The sequence below is a fragment of the Ranitomeya imitator genome, chromosome 6, assembly GCF_032444005.1.
Source record: "Ranitomeya imitator isolate aRanImi1 chromosome 6, aRanImi1.pri, whole genome shotgun sequence".
NCBI classification, from domain to species: domain Eukaryota; kingdom Metazoa; phylum Chordata; class Amphibia; order Anura; family Dendrobatidae; genus Ranitomeya; species Ranitomeya imitator.
Window position 1 is genome coordinate 124368237 of NC_091287.1, and position 25494 is coordinate 124393730.

Below are 25494 nucleotides of genomic sequence, written 5' to 3' on the forward strand. Positions count from 1 at the left end.
AGGATTCTGGGAATATCGTGTTTTGAAGTATCCACCGGGACTTCACCTAAGAAAGAACAATACCGCTTCCAGATTTTGTTATAGATTGCTGAGGTCACAGGTTTCCTGCTTGCCTGGAGTGTGGTAATTACATCCTCTGACAGGCCTCTGGCTCTTAGGGTCCGTCGTTCAGGATCCAAGCAGATAGTTGTAGTGAGTCTGGGTTGCTGTGAAACTTTGGTCCTTGGAATAGAAGGTCCTGCCTCTTCGGTAGTAGAATCGGTCTCTCTGTTGACATTCTGGATAGTAGAGAGAACCAGCTCCTTTTCGGCCAAAAGGGGACCACCAGGATTACTGTTGCGCCTTCGCCTCGAATCTTCCTGAGTGTTCTTGGGATCAGTGGAAGAGGAGGAAACGTGACAGGAGACCTTCTCCCCAATGATGAGACAAAGCGTCGACTCCTATGGCTCCATCTAGGGGATTGAGAGAAAAAAATGCTCTTGTCTTTGCATTTGACCTGGTGGCAAAAAGATCCACCTGAGGTGTTCTGCACTGCTGGCACAGACTGCTGAATATTTCTGGATTTAATTCCCATTCTCCGGGATCTACAGGCATTCTGCTTAAAAAATCTGCCACCTGATTCATGATACCTTCGAGATGAACTGCCGAGATGGACTTGACAGATTTCTCTGCCCATCTGAAAATCTGGTGTGCCAGGTGCTGCAGAGGTGGATGTCTTGGGCCCCCTTGGTGTCTTAGGAATGCCACTGCTGTCATATTGTTGGACAGTATCCTTACGTTTCTGTCTCTGACTTGTGAATGGGTCTTGGATAGTACCTTCCCACTCGCATACAGCTCCCTGAAATTTGATGATTTTGTGGAGACTTGTGGACTCCACTCCCCCTGGTAGTATGTCCTTCCTATATGCCCGCCCCATCCGAACTGACTGGCGTTTGTGGTGACGGTGACACAGGGTAGAGGACCCATGGAACCCCCACCTTCAAGTTTTTCGGTGTGGTCAACCAGGCTAGGGATCTCTTCCCTGATGGAGAGATAATTATCTTCTTCTCCAGAGAATCGTGCCTTCTGTTCCAAGATCTCTTTCTGTAATCCCCGCGAGTGGAACTGGCTCCATTTCGCACAGGGTATACATGCTGTCTTTAAGCCTAGAACCCTCATTGCTTCTCTTATGGAGGGAGTATTTTTCCTGAACTGGTGTATGCCCTTGATCAACGCCTTTTGTTTGTCGTCCAGTAGGAAAGATGTTCTGGTGTTGGAATCTAGTATGACCCCCAAAAATTTCATTCTTGAATTTGGGACTAGGCATGATTTTTCCCAATTCATAATCCACCCCAGATCTTGCAGAATGGAAAGTGTGAAGCTGCAGTCTATTTTGAGAAGTTTTTCTGATTTCGCCATTCAGAAAATCGTCCAGATATGGCACTATGGGAATATTCTGGTTCCTTAGGTAGGCTACTACTTCTGACATTAGTTTGGTAAATATTCTAGGTGCCGAGGCAAGGCCGAAGGGGAGACACGTGAATTGGAAGTGATACATTACCCCGTCGTTCATCAGGGCGAATCTCAGAAATTTTTGGTAAGCAGCGTGTATTGGAACATGGTAGTATGCATTCCTTAAATCCAAGGTGCAAATCATTATGTCCTTGTCTATGAGAGGTGTTGTGGACCTTTATAGATTCCATCCTGAATCTTTTGTATCTGATCCACCTGTTTAGAGATTTAAAATTTATAATCTTTCGGGAGTCCCCCGATGGTTTCTTTATTGAAAACAGGTGTCAGTAGTGGCCCTTGCCTCTCTCTGAGGCGGGTACCGGGATGATTGCCTCTTACTTTAACAACTCTTGAATGTTTGTCCACACAGGGGAGTTTTAAGATAGGACAGGGTCTGGTTACTATGAATCTTTCTGGGGGAAGGCGTGAGAACTCAAGTTTGTACCCTTGAGCAATCACCTGCAGAATCCATGGATTTTTGGATATCTCCTGCCAACTCCCTAGAAATTTCTGTAACAGACCTCCCACCTTGATGTCATTTATTTGGCTTTCCTGCACCTGTACCCGGGAAGATGGAGTCTCTACCTTTTCCACCCTTGGGATAAGACCACCTCCCAGTCTTCCCTTTCCCCCTGTAGTCTGTCTTCTGAGTTGGTCGGGGTCTACAAAAGGGCTGGTACTTTTTTGTATTTTCCTCAGGAAACCCTTTCTTTTTGTCTGAGGCTTTTTCTAAAATGTCATCTAGAATAGGCTCAGACACTTTATTCCCTGAAAATGGGATTCCACATAGTTTAATTTTTGATCGGATATCCCCTGACCAAGTCTTTAGCCAGATAGCTCTTCTGGCCGCGTTGGACAAAGACTCGCTTCTGGCCGCGAAGCGTACAGACTCTGCTGAAGCGTCCGCCATAAAGCCTGTTGCGAGTTTTAGCAATGGAAGGGATTTGAAAATTACATCTCAGGGTGTTTTAGCTTTGAGATGCTCTTCCAAATCGTCTATCCATAGGTGCATGAACCGGGCTACCGATGTTGCAGGTATATTGGCCCGTATTATTGCTGCCGAGGATTCCGAAGTTCTCCTGAGCAGTCCATCTGCTTTGCGATCCATTGGATCCTTTAAAGCGGAGGAATCTTCTAATGGGATTGATGTCTTCTTTGCCAATGGAACATCAATCTTGGTAACTTCATCCCACACTTTAATATCCTCCGGATTATAAGGTAAACGGAGTCTGAAGTCTCTAGGCACGACTAGTCTCTTCTCCGCTTCCTGCCATTCTTCCAAAATCATGGAACGAATATGATTGACTGGAAATACTTTTGTGACTTGAGCATGTAAACCACCAAACATTTCATCCTGAATCGAGGTTTCCTCTGGCAGGTCCTGTAACTGCATGGTGTTACGAACTGCATGAAGAAGCTCATCTGTATCTGCCGCCGAGAAGAGATATCTTTTCACTCTACCCAACGATTCGTCTCTCCATTCCTGGTCTGATTCTTCCGAATCCTCTTTTTCGGAAGAAGGACTAGACTCTCTTGGTCTTGATGTTTGCGGTTCTGTCTGACTTGTCTGGGGAAGATTCAGGCTCGAGATGGATGCCTGAACCGCCTGACGGATCATTGTTCTCATACTGGTTAATAACGCAGTCTGTTCATCACCCACAATTTTAGATGTACATGACTTGCATAGTGGCTTTCGCCAATTTTCCGGGAATTTAGCAGCACAAATAGGGCATTTACTTTTCCCGGATTTAGTCTATTTAGAGACTATAGAGAGACTAGGGGCTCCACAATTGAGCATTTGAGCCTGACGGTGGCACTGAGAACAGCTGATCGGCGGGGGTGCAGGCTGTCTGACCCCCGACCAGTTAGGGTACACATTGATGACCTATCCTAAAGTAGTGGACAATCTCTTGAATTTTGCTTCTAAAGTAGACCTGCTTGCTGACACTTGAGCCATGTTATCACCCATAATAGATGAGGATAACAAAGCAATAAGTGCAGAATATGCCTTCTTGTGATGCTCAGTGCAACAGATGAAAATCGAGCTTTTGCTTAAATTTAAGGATTCCCCCCCACAAGTGCAGCTTACATATTCATCACACACAGTCATATTTCATGCACAGATTGCCTGACAGGCCATAACAAACACTATTGCTCTCATGTTCTAGCAACATGTAAGAAGATTTGGCATATATGGTAGACCCCAGGACATGCCTTCTGCTGCTCTGTCATGGCAAGGTACATTCAACAGGAACATTATGACAATGACCGTGCCCACATATCACAACTCTGTTTAATAGTTCCTTAGGCCTCTTTCACACTTGCATCGTTTGGCCTCCGTAGCAATGCATCGTTCTGTGCAAAAAACGCATCCTGCAACGTTGCCCGCAGGATTCATTTTTTGCCCATAGACTTGTATTGCCGTTGGATCACGACATGGCCATACGTCGCGTCTGTCATGCACTGGATGCGTTGTGTTTTGGCGGACCGTCGTATCAAAAAAAGTTCAAGGGAACGTTTTTTCGTACGTCGGATCCTGCATTTCCTTGTCCCTCTCTACAAGGAGAAACCTTTTCCCTTAGATCCTGGTGTGTAGACTGGGGAAGGAGAATTGTTTTTACCAGACTTTTATTTTGAACCAAGTAAAAATATGATATATAAAGTATTCATGAAAAAGCTCTTCCATTACACCCAGGTCGTCTCCTTTTCATTAGATCAGTATAAAGTGGATAATTTCTTGCAAACACATGAAACTTTTATTAACCCTGCGCTCAGTGCCTGTAATGTGTAGCTCAGGTTGAAAAGTTCAGCATTCCTCCCATGCATTTAAATGAGCCTTGTGCAGAGAGGTCCACAGGGATGTTCCTGCCGTAAGTTGGAGCAGAGCTTTTAACTCGTACCTATTGTATTGTTTTATGGCAATAGTATTTTATGGCCAAGACCATTCCTATATTTCTGATTCCGCTTTCTAGCTCTTAAGAAACTATAACTCTCAACATGTTGGACAATGTAAGACCTTTCTATCCGCAAACATAGCCCTGCATCCAGGAAGGGTCTTGTACAGGATAACCATCTTGGATTGTTGTTTTAGGATTGAATATTATGGCAGCAAAGGCCGCCCCGGGACATAGTCAGAGATTTCTGTAATCGGATCCACAATGTCTGTGTCTAGTTAACATTCCAGGACCTTTCACAGCACTTTAAACTCAGTTTTTAGGAAGTGCCTGGAAAATGTTTGAATTTTAAAGGGATTGTAACTTTTTTTTTTCTTTCTTATGTTTTTAGTTTTTTTTATTTAGCTATTAGAAGACTTTACGGAAAGTTACATTTCAATACATTCTATAGTGGAAATTGACATGCAGCGGTCCTGAAAGACGTGCTGCATGTTTGTGCTAATGCAGATCACCCTCAAACACTTGCACGTATAGTGGACATGGGATTTCTAGAAATCCCATCCACTGTGCTGTAAAATCTGGCCGCAGCGTCAAAATTGCAGCAATTCCTGATCGTGTGCACGTACTGTTGAAGGGAATTTTGTCAGCAGGTTTTCGATATTTAATCTGAGAGCAGCATAATGTAGGGCAAGGCAACCACTTATTAGGCTGTGTTTCAATACAATCAATGTTCTCTTAGGAGGAGATTATCAATGCAGGACTAGGTCTAACATGTACAGAAGTCCTGCTAATCGGTGTAACGCCCCTCGTGTCTCTTGGTGCTTTGTATCAGAAATATCATAGGAGCTAGTCTCCACCAACTAGCTCAGGGAAAAAGGAAAATTAGAGGTAGAGCCTACAAAAGGGAAAACTGGTTGAATATACAGGATACAAGTCATAAAATATCCAGTAATTAGAGTTATTACTAATGTTTGCACACAACAATTTGTTTGGAACAGAATGAGCACCTATGTTTGATGTAACATACCGTACTTGTCCTGATCTCCTGCTCTTATACCGGCAGATCCGTTATTGGCCTTGAAGCCACTCCTACATTTATCGCAAGATTGCACTTCAGAGGTTACAAGTTAAAAATAAATTAAAATAAATATGAGCATACATAACTTGCAATTTTAATAGGAATAAGGAAATCTATAGAAAAATCACAGTAATGCAAGAAGTCTGGTAATATACCAGGTTTATCCCAAACGCGTTACACATTTACTAAAATGTTTGTCCAGTCTGTTTCTTGCAGACAAGAACAAATTTCAATCTTTCTTTTTCGACTGTAAAATGGCTTAATATTTTTCGGTTAATTGTTTTTGTTTTTTTTGTTTTTATTTTCTACCCAGGGAGAATTGGAGAAACTAAATCAGTCAACTGATGACATCAACCGAAGGGAAATTGAACTTGAGGTATGCCAAGACTTATTCCTTGTGTCTCCAAAGATATCCATATCCGGTACAATCATAAGTATCTGTTTTACAGCTGGTTGAAATAAAGCTAGAACAGAGGAAATCCATCACAATCTTATTGACCCTCAACAATGTGCTTCTTAGTTTGGTATTTCCTGTACTGTGGTGAAGGAGTCAGCCGTATTTCCATTGTTACATAATATTTTACTTTTTAGGAAATGCTCAAAGAAGCACTCCCATCATAATCGGTATCCTCTTAATATATTGCAATCATCATATTACACAGCACTGTGTAATTACAATTGCTCATTAGTCCTTTCTACCAGCTAATTCTTCTCTCTTCCATTAGGTCTATGATATCACGTGATTAAAAACTGACTGACTGAATCCTTCTAAGGTTTATGTAGAAACAGGAGGTCCATTTTCCCCGTATGAGTCATAAATAGAGATGAGCGAACTTGTTCAGAAAAATGGCTGCCGAATCCGAATGTGCCATATTTGTGCTGAATTTTGACGATCGTTTCTGAACATATTCACTCATCTCTACTTGTAATTAGTATAATGTCTTCCATGCTGCTCATTGACAATCATTATTTTTAAGATCTCTACGGCTATGTGCACACATTTCGGATTGGTGCCCTGTTTTTGCTAAATCCGCAGGTAAACCGCACTGCGGATTTCCTGCGTTTTTTTTTTTTTGCGGATTCCACCTGCGGATTCCAAAGAATTGACATGCTGCGGAAAAAACACCGCTGCGTTTCCGCACGGTTTTGTTCCGCAGCATGTTCACTGCGGATTTTGTTTTCCCACTGCGGATTTTGTTTTCCATAGGTTTACATAGTACTGTACAACGCATGGAAAACGGCTGCAGATCCGCAGCATCAAATCCGCAACGTGTGCACATAGCCTACTGGTGTTTGCAATCGATGAATGTGAATGTTGTTTTTTTTTCTAGGTCAACACTTTGTGCAATTGTACTGTGATCACATATTCTGCTGCTGGAGCTTAAACCTCTCTAGATGCCATGGAGAGCCCCTGGCAGTGGCAATTACGTGGTTTGATCTTGGCTGGAATGTGTTTTCTTTGCTATTGTCCAAACTCCCTTCTACCCCGTTTGGCTGTGGCATGGCATTGATAGTTTACTATGACAGCTTGGGGCCTTCTGAATGCTGTGTCCCTGTCATCTTGGTACTCTTTAGTACTCCCCCTGGTGGAAAAAAAAACTAATAGGTAAAGTTAATAAAATAGATAGAAGCCCAAAAAGTTAAATCACCCCTTTTTTCATGATCCAAAATAATAATAAAATAAGCATTTTGGCAGTGTCAGGCCTGTAAAAGTCTGATCTTTCAAAATTGACCAATAAAAAAAAAGTAATGGGTCTCAGAAAATGGTGACACAAACCAAATAGTTTTTACAAAGTTCTGATTTTTTTTTTTAAATGCAGCAAAATATATAAGCAAATATAAATAAATTTGTATTTAGTGCAACTGGACTGACCGGGAGAATCTGTAAACAGGTCATTTTACCTTACAATGAACGTTACAAAAAACAAACGCAATGCTGGAAAAACAAGAGGACAAGAACATAGCAAAAAGGCAATGGTATTTACCAGCCAAGGTCATAAAGGAAAAGCTTAAACAGGATGTAGCCGACCCCCAAACTAAAGAAGATAACACCGGTGCAAAAATACTGATGAAACAATCACGCTCAGCCTACCAATCCATGGACGGGGTGATTGCCTGGTATTAGAGTTGCACATAGATGAAGCTTGCAATATGTCTAAGTCACACACAGGTATAGCACAGTGCCCAGCTAACCGCCTATTACACACCGCTACTATTCGATTAGGTAGGCTTTCCGGCACTCTACCAGTACATCAGAGGTACAACCCCCTAACTGCCAAGGTCACCATTGATAGGCCTGGCCACACCCTGCAAAGATAAAATGTGCAAAAATATATACCGTATATACTAGAATATAAGCCGAGACCCCTTTTTTGCCTCAAATAACCGGGAAAACTTAATGACTCGAGTATAAGCCTAGGGTGAAAAATGCAGCAGCTACTGGTAAATTACAAAAATAAAAAGATACCAATAAAAGTAAAATTCATTGAGACATCAGTAGTTTAAGTGTTTTTGAATATCCATATTGAATCAGGAGCCCCATGTAATGCTCCATACAGTTCATGATGGCCCCATAAGATGCTCCATACAAAATATGCCCCATATAATGCTCCATACAGTTCATGATGGCCCCATAAGATGCCCCATACAAAATATGCCCCATATGCTGCTCCATAAAGGTTAATGACCTCATAAGATGCTCCATAGCATAATATGCCCCATATGCTGCTCCATAAAGGTTGATGGCTCCATAGGTTGCTCCATAGAATAATATGCCCCATATACTGCTGCTGTGATTTAAAATAAATAAATAACATACTCATCTCTCATCGCTGGGTGTCTTGAGCAGACGGGAAACCGGCGCGCTATGGGCGCCAGGTGCCAGTGTCTCTGCTGGCTTAGGCTCCAGCACTTGAGATATTCACCTGTTCCCCGTTTCACCGCCACGCGCCGCTGTGTCTTCCAGTTCTCTGCAGTGACTTTTCAAGCAGAGGGCGCGCACTAAACAAGTCATCGCGCCCTCGGACATGAACGTCACTGCCAGAGGACGCGGAAGACCGAGCCCGGCGGTGGAACGGGGACAGGTGAATATCGCATGGCTCACCCTCCCCCGTCATACTCACCCCCTCCTGATGCGGTCTCTGTATGTCCCTGCTTTTCCCGCTGCTCGCCAGCAGCTTGTTCCTGTGTTCAGCGGTCACATGGTACCGCTCATTAGAGTAATGAATATGCGCTCCTCCCCTATGGGAGTGGAGTCGTGTACATATTCATTACTTTAATGAGCGGTACCACGTGACCTCTGAACACAGGGGTGAGTATGATGTGACAGCTGCCGCTCCCCCTTCCCCGCCGACCCTCTGGGACAATGACTCGAGTATAAGCCGAGAGGGGCACTTTCACCATAAAAAAAAAAAAAAAAAGGGCTGACAATCTTGGCTTATACTCGAGTATATACTGTATATATAATTAATATTAGGAGGTATTGGTTCATATTTTGGCCAAAATACAAAATCTTGCAACCCACGTCAAGGGTCCTCACTGTCTTGCCAGTACCTACAATACATTAAAATAAATCACATTTTTATTTTTCTGTCAATATGGCCATGAGGGCTTGTTTTTTTGAACTATGTTCACCAAATGCTAAACCTGACCTGCCATTTTGATTCTCCATGTCGTTACGAGTTCATAGACACCAGATGTCTATATTCTTTTTTATTTAAGTGGTGAAAAACAACAACAACAAAAAATATATATTTTTTTAAATAAAGAAAAAAATTGCGTCACTTTCCGAGACCTGTAGTGCCTCCATTTTTCAGGGTCTGGGTAGGCGCTTATTTTTTGTGCGGCGAGCTCACGTTTTTAATGATACCATTTTGGTGCAGATACGATCTTTTGATCAGTCATTATTGCATTTTAATGCAATTTTACAGCGACCCAAAAAAATGTAATTCTGTTTTTTTTTTTTTTTTTTAGCAACGCTGTTTACCGATCGTATTTATTTTTTATATCTTGATAGATCAGGCGATTCTGAACGCGTCAATGCCAAATATGAGTAATTTTTTTTTTTTACTTTTCACTTGCTTCAATAGTCTCCATGGGAGACTAGAAGCTGTGACCTTCTGATCGCCTCTGCTACACACAGGCGATGATCAGATCGCCTGTCACTAGCAAAATTGCTCACTTGCTATGAGCCCTGATCGTTGGGCAGCGCTCATGGCAATCCGGCAATGACAACTACAGGGGTCTGCTGCAGACCCCGAGTTGCCATGCCAACCCATCGGCGACCCGCGGTCATGTGACACGGGCGCCGATGGTCGGGATTAGTGACGCGCTTCCGTCGCGATCACATTAAATGCCTCTGTCAGAGATTGACAGCGGCATTTAACGGGTTAACAGCCACGGGTGGATTGCAATTCCTCATGCGGCTGTTGGGGGCACATGTCAGCTGTTCAAAACAGCTGACATGTGCCGGGAAAAGACGTGGGCTCACCGCCAGAGCCCACATCAGAGGAAGAGACATGACTTGCGCCGTACATGTACGGCGCATGTCGTGAAGAGGTTAAAATTCCAAAAATAATTCAATTATAAACATAGAAAGTATGTAGTAAAAGGTGTTGGCATAAAAAAGTGCCTGAAAAGACGGCTAGCTTTTTCCTGAAGCTGCTTCACCTTAAGAAAAGCAGCAGGTGCGTTGATCTCTATTCACAATGGTAACGGTATCGGGTACAACTTTTTAAAGTTTGCCTGACGTTGAACAGTTCCTGTAAATTTCCGTAGTCTTATTTGTGATGATTTTCCTGCTCTGTCACACATGCTAACTTCACAGAATTGACTTTTCTATTAATATTCTGCTAGTTCTTCAGGGTCAATGTATGTTCCTTGAGAAGTTTTTCTAAGCTGTTGTTGATTTTCTTGAAAGGTCAAACAAGTACAAAGTACAAACAGTCACGGAGGACAAAATCCGATGTGAAATAAAATAATCGCTGTGCCGCGGAAGACATTGTGTCCCCAGGGAGAGCCACGGGGAATGTTAGGCGAATGTCCGTGTAATGGGGGAACAATTGTGGCACAAATCACGCTTCTCAGTCTTTTTAATACTCGTGTGTTTTGGTATAGAAGCTATGTAGGATGGAGCACAGTAGGGTTTTTGAGTTGGATTCTTTGTAATGGGCAGAAAAATGATCAAAATTGAGTCTTCCGTGGTGGTTTTAACTTTTTAGGGGAATTTGGCATTAGGTTTTTGCTTTCTAATCTGAATGCAGTACAATACAGAAGCAGAGACTTTGATTCCAGTGATATACCACTTACTAGTCTGCTTGCTGTAGTTTTGGTAAAATCACAGATTTTTCCAAAGGAGATTATCACTAGAGGACTAGTAGACCTGCTGTCATTCAGTCCTCCATATTCATAAGCTCTGTATATCTCCAGCTCGCACCACTGATTGATTGGCAGTTTTCTGTGTACACTGTGCATGGGTAGAAAACTGCCAGTCAGTGGTGGGTATAGGGTTATACAGAGCTCAGCATTCAGAGAACTGCTATAACTGCAGTAGATAAAGTAATTTTATCAAAATGACAGCAAGCAGCCCAGTAAGTGACACATCTTTAGAATCTGGGTTTCTACCTCCACATCATTCTGCACTCAAATGGGATAGTCAAAATGTTCTGACAGATTCCCTTTAGTGACTACTATAAATACATGGTAACAACTGGCAAGCTTCCAAGACGACTCGTGTCTTTATCAGACATATTTTGAATTCTACTATCTGAAGAGTCACATTTTTATAGACATCAGGACATAACACTTAGTAGTAATAAGTGCAGTTCATAGATGCGTTTAAAAAAAAAAATGTTCCTGTGCTGAGCTAATGTTATAAATGTGCCCCTGCTGTGTACTGTGTAATGGCCGTGTCTTACCATGCAGGAACATGGTCTGATCATACCACAGCTCTTGGGCAGGGGGAGAGGAAAAGAGTATACAGACATTACCGCGTTGGATGTAGTGTGACTCCAGCCTTATTCTAAGCCTTTGCCCGCTTTCTCCTTCACATCACCCCTCCATAATAAAATGTGAACACTCCTTCTCTATGAAATGCACCAATTGCTGCTGCTAAAACCTTACTTTCTTCGTCCATATTGATAATTCTTCTTCACATCATTTGTTATTACTGCATTATCCTTTATGCCTGGTGGTTGTATATAAATACTTGACTTTTGTTAACCTACGTCTGAAAACACATGAGTAGTCTCCAAAACTTGCAACTTGTTATCACTTTTTCAATTCGTCATTAAACAGTATCAATACTGAAGACTCTCAATTTTGATTATTTTTGTCTTTATTTGCTAACAAGATACAAAGATTTATTTTCTTGCAATGGGCAGCAAGTGGAGAGACTGGCAGATGATGGCATGCGTGACATGGGAGGAATAAATGGTGTAAAGGTCCTTTCACAATGTGTTTTGTGTCCCAATCGGGGCATATGTCCAATATCCCCTGCAGCACTGGGTCTGGATGCATGCGCACACAGGGCCGTAATGGTGATGGCACAGCCAATGTGAGCTATGCCGTGCATACCTACTGGAGGCGGACACTTAGACACCTTCTACTACATCTGAGCGTCTGCCTCCTTTAGGCGTACATTCGAAACAATGGTGTACGGCAGAGCTCACGTTCGCTGTGCCGTCAACATTCTAGTCTGTGGCCCCAGCGGCACATGCGTCCGTACCGTTTGGTCTGGGATTTTTGACAGATGCCCCGACAGGGACACAGAACGCAATGTGAAAGCCCCCTTAGTTAGGTGTGTGTGGATGGAGCCGGGCTTCAGTGTGAGCCATGCGTTACTCCCAGGGAATGCAATTTTGTACAGAGATGGTGCATGTTTACAGATAATATGTTCTGTGATGGAGAAAGATAACCTTCCACTTTATAAGGTGACTAATGTGACTTTCTACAGGCTCCCATACACTCTGCGGATATTGACGGGTTCAGCCGCTGTGTATAAGGGCGCCGACAACTGATCATCAGAGGAGATGTCAATCAGGCATGGCCGATTAGTTTTGTTCTCCTGGGAAAAAAGCTAATAAGCTGTGGGCCTGAACAAGTGCTCCTGTGTATGGTTGAGATGGCTGCCATCTAATGTGTATGGCAGTCTTAAGGGTATGTGCACACACACGTCAGGATTTTTTAGCAGAAATTTCCTGACAAAGTCCGGACATTTCTGCCAGAAATTCGCATGCGTTTTTTTTTTGCGTGTTTTTGATGCGTTTTTTTCCGCGTTTTTTTTTTGCATTTTTCCCAATGCATAGAATAGCGGGAAAAACTCCACTGGTGGAAGCACAGTACAAGGAAAATATGCTACATCTCCGTCTGTTTTGCACAAAATGGAAGAGGTCGTGGCTTAGGCTACTTTCACACCAGCGTCGGTATGGGGCTGTCGCCATGCGTCGGCCCGACGTACCGACGCAAACTGCGAAAATAATGAACAACCATTGTAAGGTCCGGGGAGGAGGGGGCGGAGTTCCGGCCGCGCATGCGCGGTCGGAAATGGCGGACTCGACGCACACAAAACGTTACATGTAATGCGCCAAAACAGGACGCATCCGTCGCACGACGGATGCGATGTGTGGCCATACGTCGAAGGGCGTCGCTAATGCAAGTCTATGGAGAAAAAACGCATCCTGCGAGCACATTTGCAGGATGCGTTTTTTCTCCAAAACAACGCATTGCGACATACAGCAAACAACGCTAGTGTGAAAGTAGCGTTATCGGTGCTCGAGGAAGGGTCGTGTGCATGAAATGTAAGTAACCGTGTTGCATTGTTGAACGTAACAGTGTTACATTGTTGCAATCTTTCCTTAGTAGGGGATATAGCCAATTTAACTTGTACTGTGCTTCCATTGCTGTAGGAAGCGATGCGAGCAGGGCCCTCGCTCCTCTTGGTATCTGATGAATTATGTTTTATTGTCTGGACAAGTTCCCTCGGAATATATTGATGCTACAGAAATAAAATTATTTCCAGAAAGTGATTGCTCTGAGATATTTTCGGATACCTCCCTTTCATGTCATGTCTCTTCCAGATAGTCACAAAGTACGTTTTGTTTTTCTATTTTTAATTTACCTGATCTTTAGACCATCCTCATTATTTCTTGTAAGTATGGTATCCAAGGCTAATTATTAGTTTAGAGTTTAACTCCTGGTTAAATGACAAACTCTGCCAACCATTTCTGGGCCACCCTTTAATTATGTCTAGATTGTGAATAGACACCAGGGACAAATATGTTACATCTTTACACTCTGGTGCTTGCTAAATGCTGCCTATGCCTGGATGAAATGACATCAATGCACAGAACTGAGTTTCATTTTGAAAAGATTGTATCTTCCTATCCAGCTTTCAGCTGATAATAACAACCTGTGAAATTACCATAGTAGGTTTTATTAATTCCACTAAACTGTGAGCTATTATAGAACACTAGATGGTGGCCCGATTCTAACGCATCGGGTATTCTAGAATATGTATGTATATAGCAGCCACATAGTATATAGCACAGGCCACGACATATTCTTGAATACCCGTTGCGTTAATACAGGCCACGCAGTATAGAACAGTGGCCAAGCAGTATATAACACAGCCCAAACATTATATAACATTGCCCACATAGTATATAACACTGGCCACGTAGTATATAGCAGCCATGTAGTATATAACGCAGCCCACACAGTATATAACGCAGCCCACGTAGTATATAGCAGCCATAGTATATAACACTGCCCACGTAGTATATAGCAGCCATGTAGTATTTAACGTAGCCCACGCAGTATGTAGCAATGTGGGCACTATATGGTTAAAAAAGACTTAAAATAAAAAATAAACATATACTCACCCTCTGAAGGCCAATTGAAGTTCTGGCACCTGTGTGCGGTGCACGCGGCAGCTTCCGGTCCCAGGGTTGGTATGAGCGCAGGACCTGTGATGACGTCGCGGTCACATGACCGTGACATCATGGAAGGTCCTTCTCGCATAGCATCTTTGGAACCGGAACCTGTCGCTTGCACTGCCGAGGACAGGGCGCATGTCGGAGGGTGAGAATAACCTTTTTTTTTTAATTATTATTATTTTTAACATTAGATTGTTTTACTATTGATGCTGCATACGCAGCATCAATAGTAAAAAGTTGGTCACACAGGGTTAATAGCTGCGTTCATGGGGTGCGTTACACCGCGGCATAACGCGGTCCATTAACGCTGCCATTAACCCTGTGTGAGGGCTGACTGGAGGGGAGTATGGAGCGGGCACTGACTGCGGGGAGGAAGGAGCGGCCATGTTGCCGCTGGACTGTGCCCATCGCTGATTGGTCGTGGCAAAACGCCTACGACCAATCAATCAGCGACTTGGATTTCCATGACAGACAGAGGCCGCGACCAATGAATATCCGTGACAGACAGACAGAAAGACAGACACAGACGGAAGTGACCCTTAGACAATTATATAGTAGATGGTAAGGCCTTATTCAGGCTTGTGAGCCAAAACCAGAATAAATAATCAGTGGTTATCACCTTAACCTTGAAGCGCTGGGGTCCTGTGGTCGAATCCCACCAAGGACAACATCTGCAAGGAATTTGTATGTTCTCCCAGTGTTTGCGTGGGTTTCCTCCCACACCTCAAAGACATACTAATAGGGAATCTAGGGAGAGTGATGATAGTGGATAGCACAGTAGCCTTGCAGCGCTGGATTCCTGGGTTCAAACCCCACTAAGGACAACATCTGCAAAGAGTTTGTATGTTCTCTCCGTGTTTGCGTGGGTTTCCTCCGGGCACTCCGGTTTCCTCCCACATTCCAAAGACATACTGATAGGGAATTTAGATTGTGAGCCCCAACAGGGACAGCGATGATAATGTGTGCAAACTGTGAAGCGCTGCGGAATATGTTAGCGCTATATATTAAAAAAAAAAAAAATGTAAATCGCAGTGAAATATATTGGCGTTCTATAAGGAAAGCATAAGGCTACATTCCAATGATCAGGAGGTGCATCGCTTTGGATGCAGAGTATTTTCGCTGCGTTCTAATGACGCAGGTAAATCTGCATGTGTTCACTGAACCATGCGGATTTCCTGCATACAATACATATCTATTGTGGAAATTTCTGTTACAGAGACTAGTGTTCACTGCGCTTGTACTGTACAACACACTGCTTTGAAGGCAACGCAAGTGTGCTGCTTGCAAAACGTTCCTATTCCTGATAGTGGGCACACACCCTGTTGAGTCTTTCCATTATACTTTTGCTCTATCGATTCTAGTGATGAGTGAATGTGCTCGGGTAAAGTGTTATCCGAATGTGCTTGGGTGCTGAGTGTCTTCGGCGTGCTCGAAAAATATCCCCGTGGCTGCATGTCTCACGGTTGTTTGACAGCTGCAACACATGCAGGGATTTCCTGTTTGTTAGGCGATCCCTGCACGTGTTGCGGCTGTCTAAGGCCCTTTTCACACATCAGTTTTTTGCCGTGAGTCACAATCCATTGGCTCAATGGATCCGTCACAGATTGTGGAAAACTGATGCAATGTACTTGTTTTTTCGACGGATCTGACTAGCGGATCTGGCTAATTGGATCTTAAATAAATCGGACCATGCTCAGTTAAAGAAAAAAAAAAAAACTGAATCCGTCTCCAGATTCTGTCATTTGAGGGATCCGGTGCCCATAGGCTTCCATTCAAGCAAACAACTTACGGCGGCAGATCCGTCGCTGTCCGAATTTTTTTTTTTTTTTTTGACGTACACAAAAAAGTTACTTTGTCCGTTGTCTCCGGCCGCCGGACAAACAATTTTTGACGGATACAGCGAACGACGGAGGAAACATGAGGCCATCCGTTGCTAATACAAGTCTATAACAAAAAAAACGGATTCGGTGGCATCAGTCACCAGATTAGTTTTTTCAAAATTCGATGGATTGCGACTGATGTAAAAAAACTGATGTGTGAAAGGGGCCTAACACCCGCGAGACATGCAGGCACAGGAGCTCAAACATATTATTCGATCACACCAACTACACTCGGTTAGCACCCGAGCACGTTCGTATAACACGTTCTCCGAGCACGTTCGCTAGTCACTAATAGATTCCACTCCTGGTTCTGGCTGACAAAAAATAGTGCAAATCATTGGCCAAATTATGTGTCAATAAATCCAAATCTTTGGTTAGAGGAAAAACATAACATGGTTAGAAACTATTTGAAAAAGATGTCAACATGTAGGTTGGGGGCTCCATAAAGCTACTACAGTTAGGTCCATATATATTTGGACAGACAACATTTTTCTAATTTTGATTATATAATTTTGATTATAGACATTACCACAATGAATTTTAAACAAAACAATTCAGATGCAGTTGAAGTTCAGACTTTCAGCTTTCATTTGAGGGTATCCACATTAAAATTGGATGAAGGGTTTAGGAGTTTCAGCTCCTTAACATGTGCCACTCTGTTTTTAAAGGGACCAAAAGTAATTGGACAGATTCAATAATTTTAAATAAAATGTTCATTTTTAGTACTTGGTTGAAAACCCTTTGTTGGCAATGACTGCCTGAAGTCTTGAACTCATGGACACCACCAGACGCTGGGTTTCCTCCTTTTTGATGCTCTGCCAGGCCTTCACTGCAGTGGTTTTCAGTTGCTGTTTATTTGTGGGCCTTTCTGTCTGAAGTTTAGTCTTTAACAAGTGAAATGCATGCTCAATTGGGTTGAGATCTGGTGACTGTTTTGTCGTTTCAAAAATATTCCACTCCTTTGCTTTAATAAACTCCTGGGTTGCTTTGGCTTTATGTTTTGGGTCATTGTCCATCTGTAGTATGAAACGACGACCAATCCGTTTGGCTGCATTTGGCTGGATCCGAGCACACAGTATGTCTCTGAATACCTCAGAATTCATTCGGCTGCTTCTGTCCTGTGTCACATCATCAATAAACACTAGTGACCCAGTGCCACTGGCAGCCATGCATGCCCAAGCCATCACACTGCCTCCGCCGTGTTTTACAGATGATGTGGTATGCTTTGGATCATGAGCTGTACCACGCCTTCGCCATACTTTTCTCTTTCCATCATTCTGGTAGAGGTTGATCTTGGTTTAATCTGTCCAAAGAATGTTCTTCCAGAACTGTGCTGGCTTTTTTAGATGTTTTTTTTAGCAAAGTCCAGTCTAGCCTTTTTATTCTTGATGCTTATGAGTGGCTTGCACCGTGCAGTGAACCCTCTGTATTTACTTTCATGCAGTCTTCTCTTTATGGTAGATTTGGATATTGATATGCCTACCTCCTGGAGAGTGTTGTTCACTTGGTTGGCTGTTGTGAAGGGGTTTCTCTTCACCGTGGAGATTATTCTGCGATCATCCACCACTGTTGTCTTCCGTGGGCGCCCAGGTCTTTTTGCATTGATGAGTTCACCAGTGCTTTCTTTCTTTCTCAGGATGTACCAAACTGTAGATTTTGCCACTCCTGATATTGTAGCAATTTCTCGGATGTTTTTTTTTCTGTTTTCGCAGCTTAAAGATGGCTTGTTTCACCTGCATGGAGAGCTTCTTTGACCGCATGTTTACTTCACAGCAAAACCTTCCAAATGGAAGCACCACACATCAACTCTAGGCCTTTTATCTGCTTAATTGAGAATGACATAACGTAGGGATTGCCCACAGCTGTCCATGAAATAGCCTTGGAGTCAATTGTCCAATTACTTTTGGTCCCTTTAAAAACAGGGTGGCACATGTTAAGGAGCTGAAACTCCTAAACCCTTCATCCAATTTTAATGTGGATACCCTCAAATGAAAGCTGAAAGTCTGAACTTCAACTGCATCTGAATTGTTTTGTTTAAAATTCATTGTGGCAATGTCCATAACCAAAATTAGAAAAAATGTTGTCTCTGTCCAGATATATATGGACCTAATCACACAAAGGTCTATGTGAAGTGATAGCTAAGTGGCCTCGTCCCCCTGGCCACCTGGGCTACCATACCATGTCTGTAACCGATCTTCTCCACCATACATGAAATGGAAGGCATGAGGGCTCTTCTAGTTGGCAGGTAGCTGACACGATTTTAATGTGGTTGGCTGGATTTTAAATGGCCCAGAGATGGCTGAAAAATCCAGTCCTCAGTATGGTGGGTATTATTCTCCAGTCAGATCATGTGCACTGTAACAATAATACCGCAGTTGCGCTCATTTTCATGTTCATAGTGAATCTGAGAGGGCGGTGTATATTGTAAAAGTACCCACAATCAAAGCGCATGGGATAGATTCCACAGCTACCTCTGAGAAGTTGTTTTGTGAGGATTCATTCGCCATTGTTTTGTGGTGAAGTGTATAGGAACATCAGTTTATTCAAAGTGAAAGAAGAAGTGATTTTTGTATAATTGGCCTGTACTTTCCCATTTTGTTGTTTCGGGTAGGTGACACGACATGGCAAAGGCATTGTTAATTCCGCTCATATAAATATCTTCAGGTTTTCTCACTTCTCCGCCTCATACATATTAAAAATGGGACTAATAAAGTGATTTAGAGCAGCAGTTTGCAGAGGCCTGGACTGCACATGGCCGTTGTCTGAAGATGATAGGCTAAACCTAAGGAAATTGCTGCAAAGGGAATTTCCTTACTCATGGGAGAAATTTTGTATTCCTTATTTAGGGATAAAAGTTACTAATCCAAGCTACAAAATCTTATATGAAAATCTGCGTAATATTCAGAACTCCATACATGATGACCTTGACAACTTTGATAAATCCAATACATCTTGGTTAGGCAGGATTATTCTTTTTAAGATGATGATACTAGGCTCCAATTCATATTTCATACTATCCCCATCCAAATTCCTGACCACTGGATTAATAATCTGCAGATACAATTATCCACTTTTATATGGCAATTTAAACCTGCAAGGATCTCAAAACTTTTGCTGTTTAAACATAAGAAAAATGGTGGCATCGGCCTACCTAATATCAATGCCTACCATGCTTCTAATATCATTATTCAAAGTAGATACTGGTTCCTTGAATCTGGCAAACCTAGCTGGACAGAACTTAAAAAAAGCTTCTACTATATAATTGTCTAAGGGTCACTTCCGTCTTTCTGTCTGTCTGTCACAGATATTCATTGGTCGCGGCCTCTGTCTGTCATGGAAATCCAAGTCGCTGATTGGTCGTGGCAAAACGCCCATGACTATTGCCACGACCAATCAGCGAAGGGCACAGTCCGGCGGAAAAATGGCGGCTCCTTCCTCCCCGTCCCTGCAGTCAGTGCCCGCTCCATACTCCCCTCCAGTCAGCCCTCACACAGGGTTAATGGCAGCATTAATGGACTGCGTTATGCCGGTGGTGTAACGCACTCTATTAACGCAGCTATTAACCCTGTGTGACCAACTTTTTACTATTGATGCTGTGTATGCAGCGTCAATAGTAAAAAGATCTAATGTTACAAATAATAATAATAATAATAAAAAAAAAGGTAATTCTCACCCTCCCACGTCGCCCTCTCCTCGGCAGTGCAAGCAGCAGGTTCCGGTGGCAAGGATGCTTTGCGAGAAGGACCTTCCATGATGTCGCGGTCATGTGACCATGACGTCATCACAGGTTCTGCGCTCATACCAACCCTTGGACCGGAAGCTGCAGCGTGCACCGCACACAAGCGGCAGAACTACAATGGGCCCTCGGAACGTGAGTATATGTTTTTTTTATTTTAAGTCTTTTTTTAACCTGTTACATACGTGGCTGGGCAATATACTACGTGACTGGCCAATATACTACGTGACTGGCCAATATACTGCTTGACTGGCCAATATACTACTTGACTGGCCAATATACTACTTGACTGGCCAATATACTACTTGACTGGCCAATATACTACTTGACTGGCCAATATTCCAAGTGACTGGCCAATATTCCAAGTGACTGGCCAATATGCTACGTGACTGGCCAATATACTACGTGACTGGCCAATATGCTACGTGACTGGCCAATATGCTACGTGACTGGCCAATATGCTACGTGACTGGCCAATATGCTACGTGACTGGCCAATATGCTACGTGACTGGCCAATATGCTACGTGACTGGCCAATATGCTACGTGACTGGCCAATATGCTACGTGACTGGCCAATATGCTACGTGGCTGGCCAATATGCTACGTGGCTGGCCAATATGCTACGTGGCTGGCCAATATGCTACGTGGCTGGCCAATATGCTACGTGGCTGGCCAATATGCTACGCGGCTGGCCAATATGCTACGCGGCTGGCCAATATGCTACGCGGCTGGCCAATATGCTACGCGGCTGGCCAATATGCTATGCGGCTGGCCAATATGCTACGTGGCTCTGTGCTGTGTACTACGTGGCTGGGCAATATACTAATTGGCTGGGCAATATACTACGTGGCTGGCCAATATACTACGTGGCTGGCCAAAATACTACGTGGCTGGCCAAAATACTACGTGACTGGCCAATATACTACGTGACTGGCCAATATGCTACGTGGCTGGCCAATATAATACGTGGCTCTGTGCTGTATACTACGTGGCTGGGCAATATACTACGTGGCTGGGCAATATACTACGTGGCTGTGCTGTATACTACCTCGCTCTGTGCTGTATACTACCTCGCTCTGTGCTGTATACTACCTCGCTCTGTGCTGTATACTACCTCGCTCTGTGCTGTATACTACCTCGCTCTGTGCTGTATACTACCTCGCTCTGTGCTGTATACAATGTAACTGGGCAATATAGTACGTGACTGGGCAATGTACTACGTGGGCATGCATATTCTAGAATACCCGATGCGTTAGAATCGGGCCACCATCTAGTCTAATAATAAACCCTCTTTATCATCATTGATAATATCCGATTTATTGGATCCATCTCTTCCTTTACCTAATCACTCTTTGATAAAATCTTCTATCTCACTTTGGAAAAACCTATATAATATCTCAAAAACTAATAAATGTAACATTAATCCCATCAAACTTCCTATCTCAATTTTTCATACAGCTCTACCAAATTTTCCATGTAAAAAATGGGCAAAGTTTGGAATTATAGACTGTTCTTCACTTTTAACGGGGCCTAAATTAAACTCGATTATAAACTTTCAGTCATTGAAAACTCTATACAATCTTCCTGATGAAGAATTGTATAATTTTCTAGAGTTAAAGAAGTATATTAGAAATAAATTCAATTTACCTCTGACCCTTTCAAGAGAAATTCTTACTCTTTTAGAGAATCCTATGAATAACCCAATTTGGAATATGAGGAATATCTTTTCGATTTTTAACTCTGATGTCTCTTTTGAAAAACTGAATTATATGTGGAGATGGGAAAAAGATCTCAATAATAATTTCCTCCTAGATAAATGGGAAAAGGCGGTGGAACTAGCGTACAAATCTTCTATTAGCGTAAACTTATACGAAAATTATTATAAAATTTTATCTAGGTGGCTCTACACTTCAGCTAGACTTAAAAACGCATTTCCCGATCAATCCGACTTTTAACCCCTTTACCCCCAAGGGTGGTTTGCACGTTAATGACCAGGCCAATTTTTACAATTCTGACCACTGTCCCTTTATGAGGTTATAACTCCGAAACGCTTCAACGGATCCTGGTGATTCTGACATTGTTTTCTCGTGACATATTGTACTTCATGATAGTGGTAAAATTTCTTTGATAGTACCTGCGTTTATTTGTGAAAAAAACGGAAATTTGGCGAAAATTTAGAAAATTTCGCAATTTTCAAACTTTGAATTTTTATGCAATTAAATCACAGAGATATGTCACACAAAATACTTAATAAGTAACATTTCCCACATGTCTCCTTTACATCAGCATAATTTTGGAACCAATTTTTTTTTTTGTTAGGGAGTTATAAGGGTTAAAAGTTGACCAGCAATTTCTCATTTTTACAACACCATTTTTTTTTAGGGACCACGTCTCATTTGAAGTCATTTTGAGGGGTCTATATGATAGAAAATGCCCAAGTGTGACACCATTCTAAAAACTGCACCCCTCAAGGTGCTCAAAACCACATTCAAGAAGTTTATTAACCCTTCAGGTGTTTAATAGGAATTTTTGGAATGTTTAAATAAAAATGAACATTTAACTTTTTTACACAAAAAATTTACTTCAGCTCCAATTTGTTTTATTTTACCAAGGGTAACAGGAGAAATTGGACCCAAAAAGTTGTTGTCCAATTTGTCCTGAGTACGCTGATACCCCATATGTGGCAGTAAACCACTGTTTGGGCGCATGGGAGAGCTCGGAAGGGAAGGAGCGCTATTTGACTTTTCAATGCAAACTTGACAGGAATTGAGATGGGACGCCATGTTGCGTTTGGAGAGCCACTGATGTGCCTAAACATTGAAACCCCCCACAAGTGACACCATTTTGGAAAGTAGACCCCCTAAGGAACTTATCTGGATGTGTGGTGAGCACTTTGACCCACCAAGTGCTTCACAGAAGTTTATAATGCAGAACCGTAAAAATAAAAAATCATATTTTTTCACAAAAATTATATTTTTGCCCCCAATTTTTTATTTTTCCAAGGGTAAGAGAAGAAATTGGACCTCAAAAGTTGTTGTCCAATTTGTCCTGAGTACGCTGATACCCCATATGTGGCAGTAAACCACTGTTTGGGCGCATGGGAGAGCTCGGAAGGGAAGGAGCGCAGTTTGACTTTTCAATGCAAAATTGACAGAAATTGAGATGGGACGCCATGTTGCGTTTGGAGAGCCACTGATGTGCCTAAACATTGAAACCCCCCACAAGTGACACCATTTTGGAAAGTAGACCCCCTAAGGAACTTATCTGGATGTGTGGTGAGCACTTTGACCCACCAAGGGCTTCACAGAAGTTTATAATGCAGAGCCATAAAAATAAAACAAAATTTTTTTCCCACAAAAATTATTTTTTAGCCCCCAGTTTTGTATTTTCCCTAGGGTAAGAGGAGAAATTGGACCACAAAAGTTGTTGTCCAATTTGTCCTGAGTACGCTGATACCCCATATGTGGGGGGGAACCACCGTTTGGGCGCATGGGAGGGTTCGGAAGGGAAGGAGCGCCATTTGGAATGCAGACTTAGATGGAATGGTCTGCAGGCGTCACATTGCGTTTGCAGAGCCCCTAATGTACCTAAACAGTAGAAACCCCCCACAAGTGACACCATTTTGGAAAGTAGACCCCCTAAGGAACTCATCTTGATGTGTTGTGAGAGCTTTGAACCCCCAAGTATTTCACTACAGTTTATAACGCAGAGCCATGCAAATAAAAAATATTTTTTTTTCCACAAAAATTATATTTTAGCCCCCAGTTTTGTATTTTTCCAAGGTTAGCAGGAGAAATTGGACCCTAAATGTTGTTGTCCAATTTGTCCTGAGTACGCTGATACCCGATATGTGGGGGGGAACCACCGTTTGGGCGCATGGGAGGGCTCGGAAGGGAAGGAGCATCATTTGGAATGCAGACTTAGATGGATTGGTCTGCAGGCGTCACATTGCGTTTGCAGAGCCCCTAATGTACCTAAACAGTAGAAACCCCCCACAAGTGACCCCATATTGGAAACTAGACCCCTCAATGAACTTATCTAGATGTGTTGTGAGAACTTTGAACCCCCAAGTGTTTCACTACAGTTTATAACGCAGAGCCGTGAAAATAAAAAATCTTTTTGTTTTCCCACAAAAATTATTTTTTAGCCCCCAGTTTTGTATTTTCCCAAGGGTAACAGGAGAAATTGGTCCACAAAAATTGTTGTCCAATTTGTCCTGAGTACGCTGATACCCGATATGTGGGGGGGAACCACCGTTTGGGCGCATGGGAGGGCTCGGAAGGGAAGGAGCATCATTTGGAATGCAGACTTAGATGGATTGGTCTGCAGGCGTCACATTGCGTTTGCAGAGCCCCTAATGTACCTAAACAGTAGAAACCCCCCACAAGTGACCCCATATTGGAAACTAGACCCCTCAATGAACTTATCTAGATGTGTTGTGAGAACTTTGAACCCCCAAGTGTTTCACTACAGTTTATAACGCAGAGCCGTGAAAATAAAAAATCTTTTTGTTTTCCCACAAAAATTATTTTTTAGCCCCCAGTTTTGTATTTTCCCAAGGGTAACAGGAGAAATTGGTCCACAAAAGTTGTTGTCCAATTTGTCCTGAGTACGCTGATACCCCATATGTTGGGGTAAACCCCTGTTTGGGCACACAGGAGAGCTCGGAAGGGAAGGAGCACTGTTTTACTTTTTCAACGCAGAATTGGCTGGAATTGAGATCGGACGCCATGTCGTGTTTGGAGAGCCCCTGATGTGCCGAAACAGTGGAAACCCCCCAATTATAACTGAAACCCTAATCTAAACACACCCCTAACCCTAATTCCAACGGTAACCCTAACCACACCTCTAACCCTGACACACCCCTAACCCTAATCCCAACCCTATTCCCAACTGTAAATGTAATCTAAACCCTAACCCTAACTTTAGCCCCAACCCTAACTGTAGCCCCAACCCTAACCCTAACCCTAATCCTAGCCCTAACCCTAGCCCTAACCCTAACCCTAGCCCTAACCCTAGCCCTAACCCTAGCCCTAACCCTAGCCCTAACCCTAGCCCTAACCCTAACCCTAGCCCTAACCCTAGCCCTAACCCTAGCCCTAACCCTAGCCCTAGCCCTAACCCTAGCCCTAACCCTAGCCCTAATGGGAAAATGGAAATAAATACATTTTTTTTTATTTTTCCCTAACTAAGGGGGTGATGAAGGGGGGTTTGATTTACTTTTATAGCGAGTTTTTTAGCGGATTTTTATGATTGGCAGCCGTCACACACTGAAAGACCCTTTTTATTGCAAAAAATATTTTTTGCAATACCACATTTTGAGAGCTATAATTTTTCCATATTTTGGTCCACAGAGTCATGTGAGGTCTTGTTTTTTGCGGGACGAGTTGACGTTTTTATTGAAAACATTTTTGGGCACGTGACATTTTTTTATCGCTTTTTATTCCGATTTTTGTGAGGAAGAATGACCAAAAGCCAGCT

The 25494-nt window shown here is 42.8% G+C and overlaps 1 protein-coding gene across 1 annotated transcript in view; it reads left to right on the forward strand.

The window, feature by feature from the left end:
- The window catches only part of SH3BP5 (SH3 domain binding protein 5), an 86214-nt gene that overhangs the window by 15785 nt on the left and 44935 nt on the right, over positions 1-25494 (forward strand). Inside the window, exon 2 of the mRNA XM_069730055.1 lies at positions 5777-5839. Coding sequence (XP_069586156.1) covers positions 5777-5839 — 63 coding nt within the window. The remainder of the gene's footprint in view (positions 1-5776; positions 5840-25494) is intronic.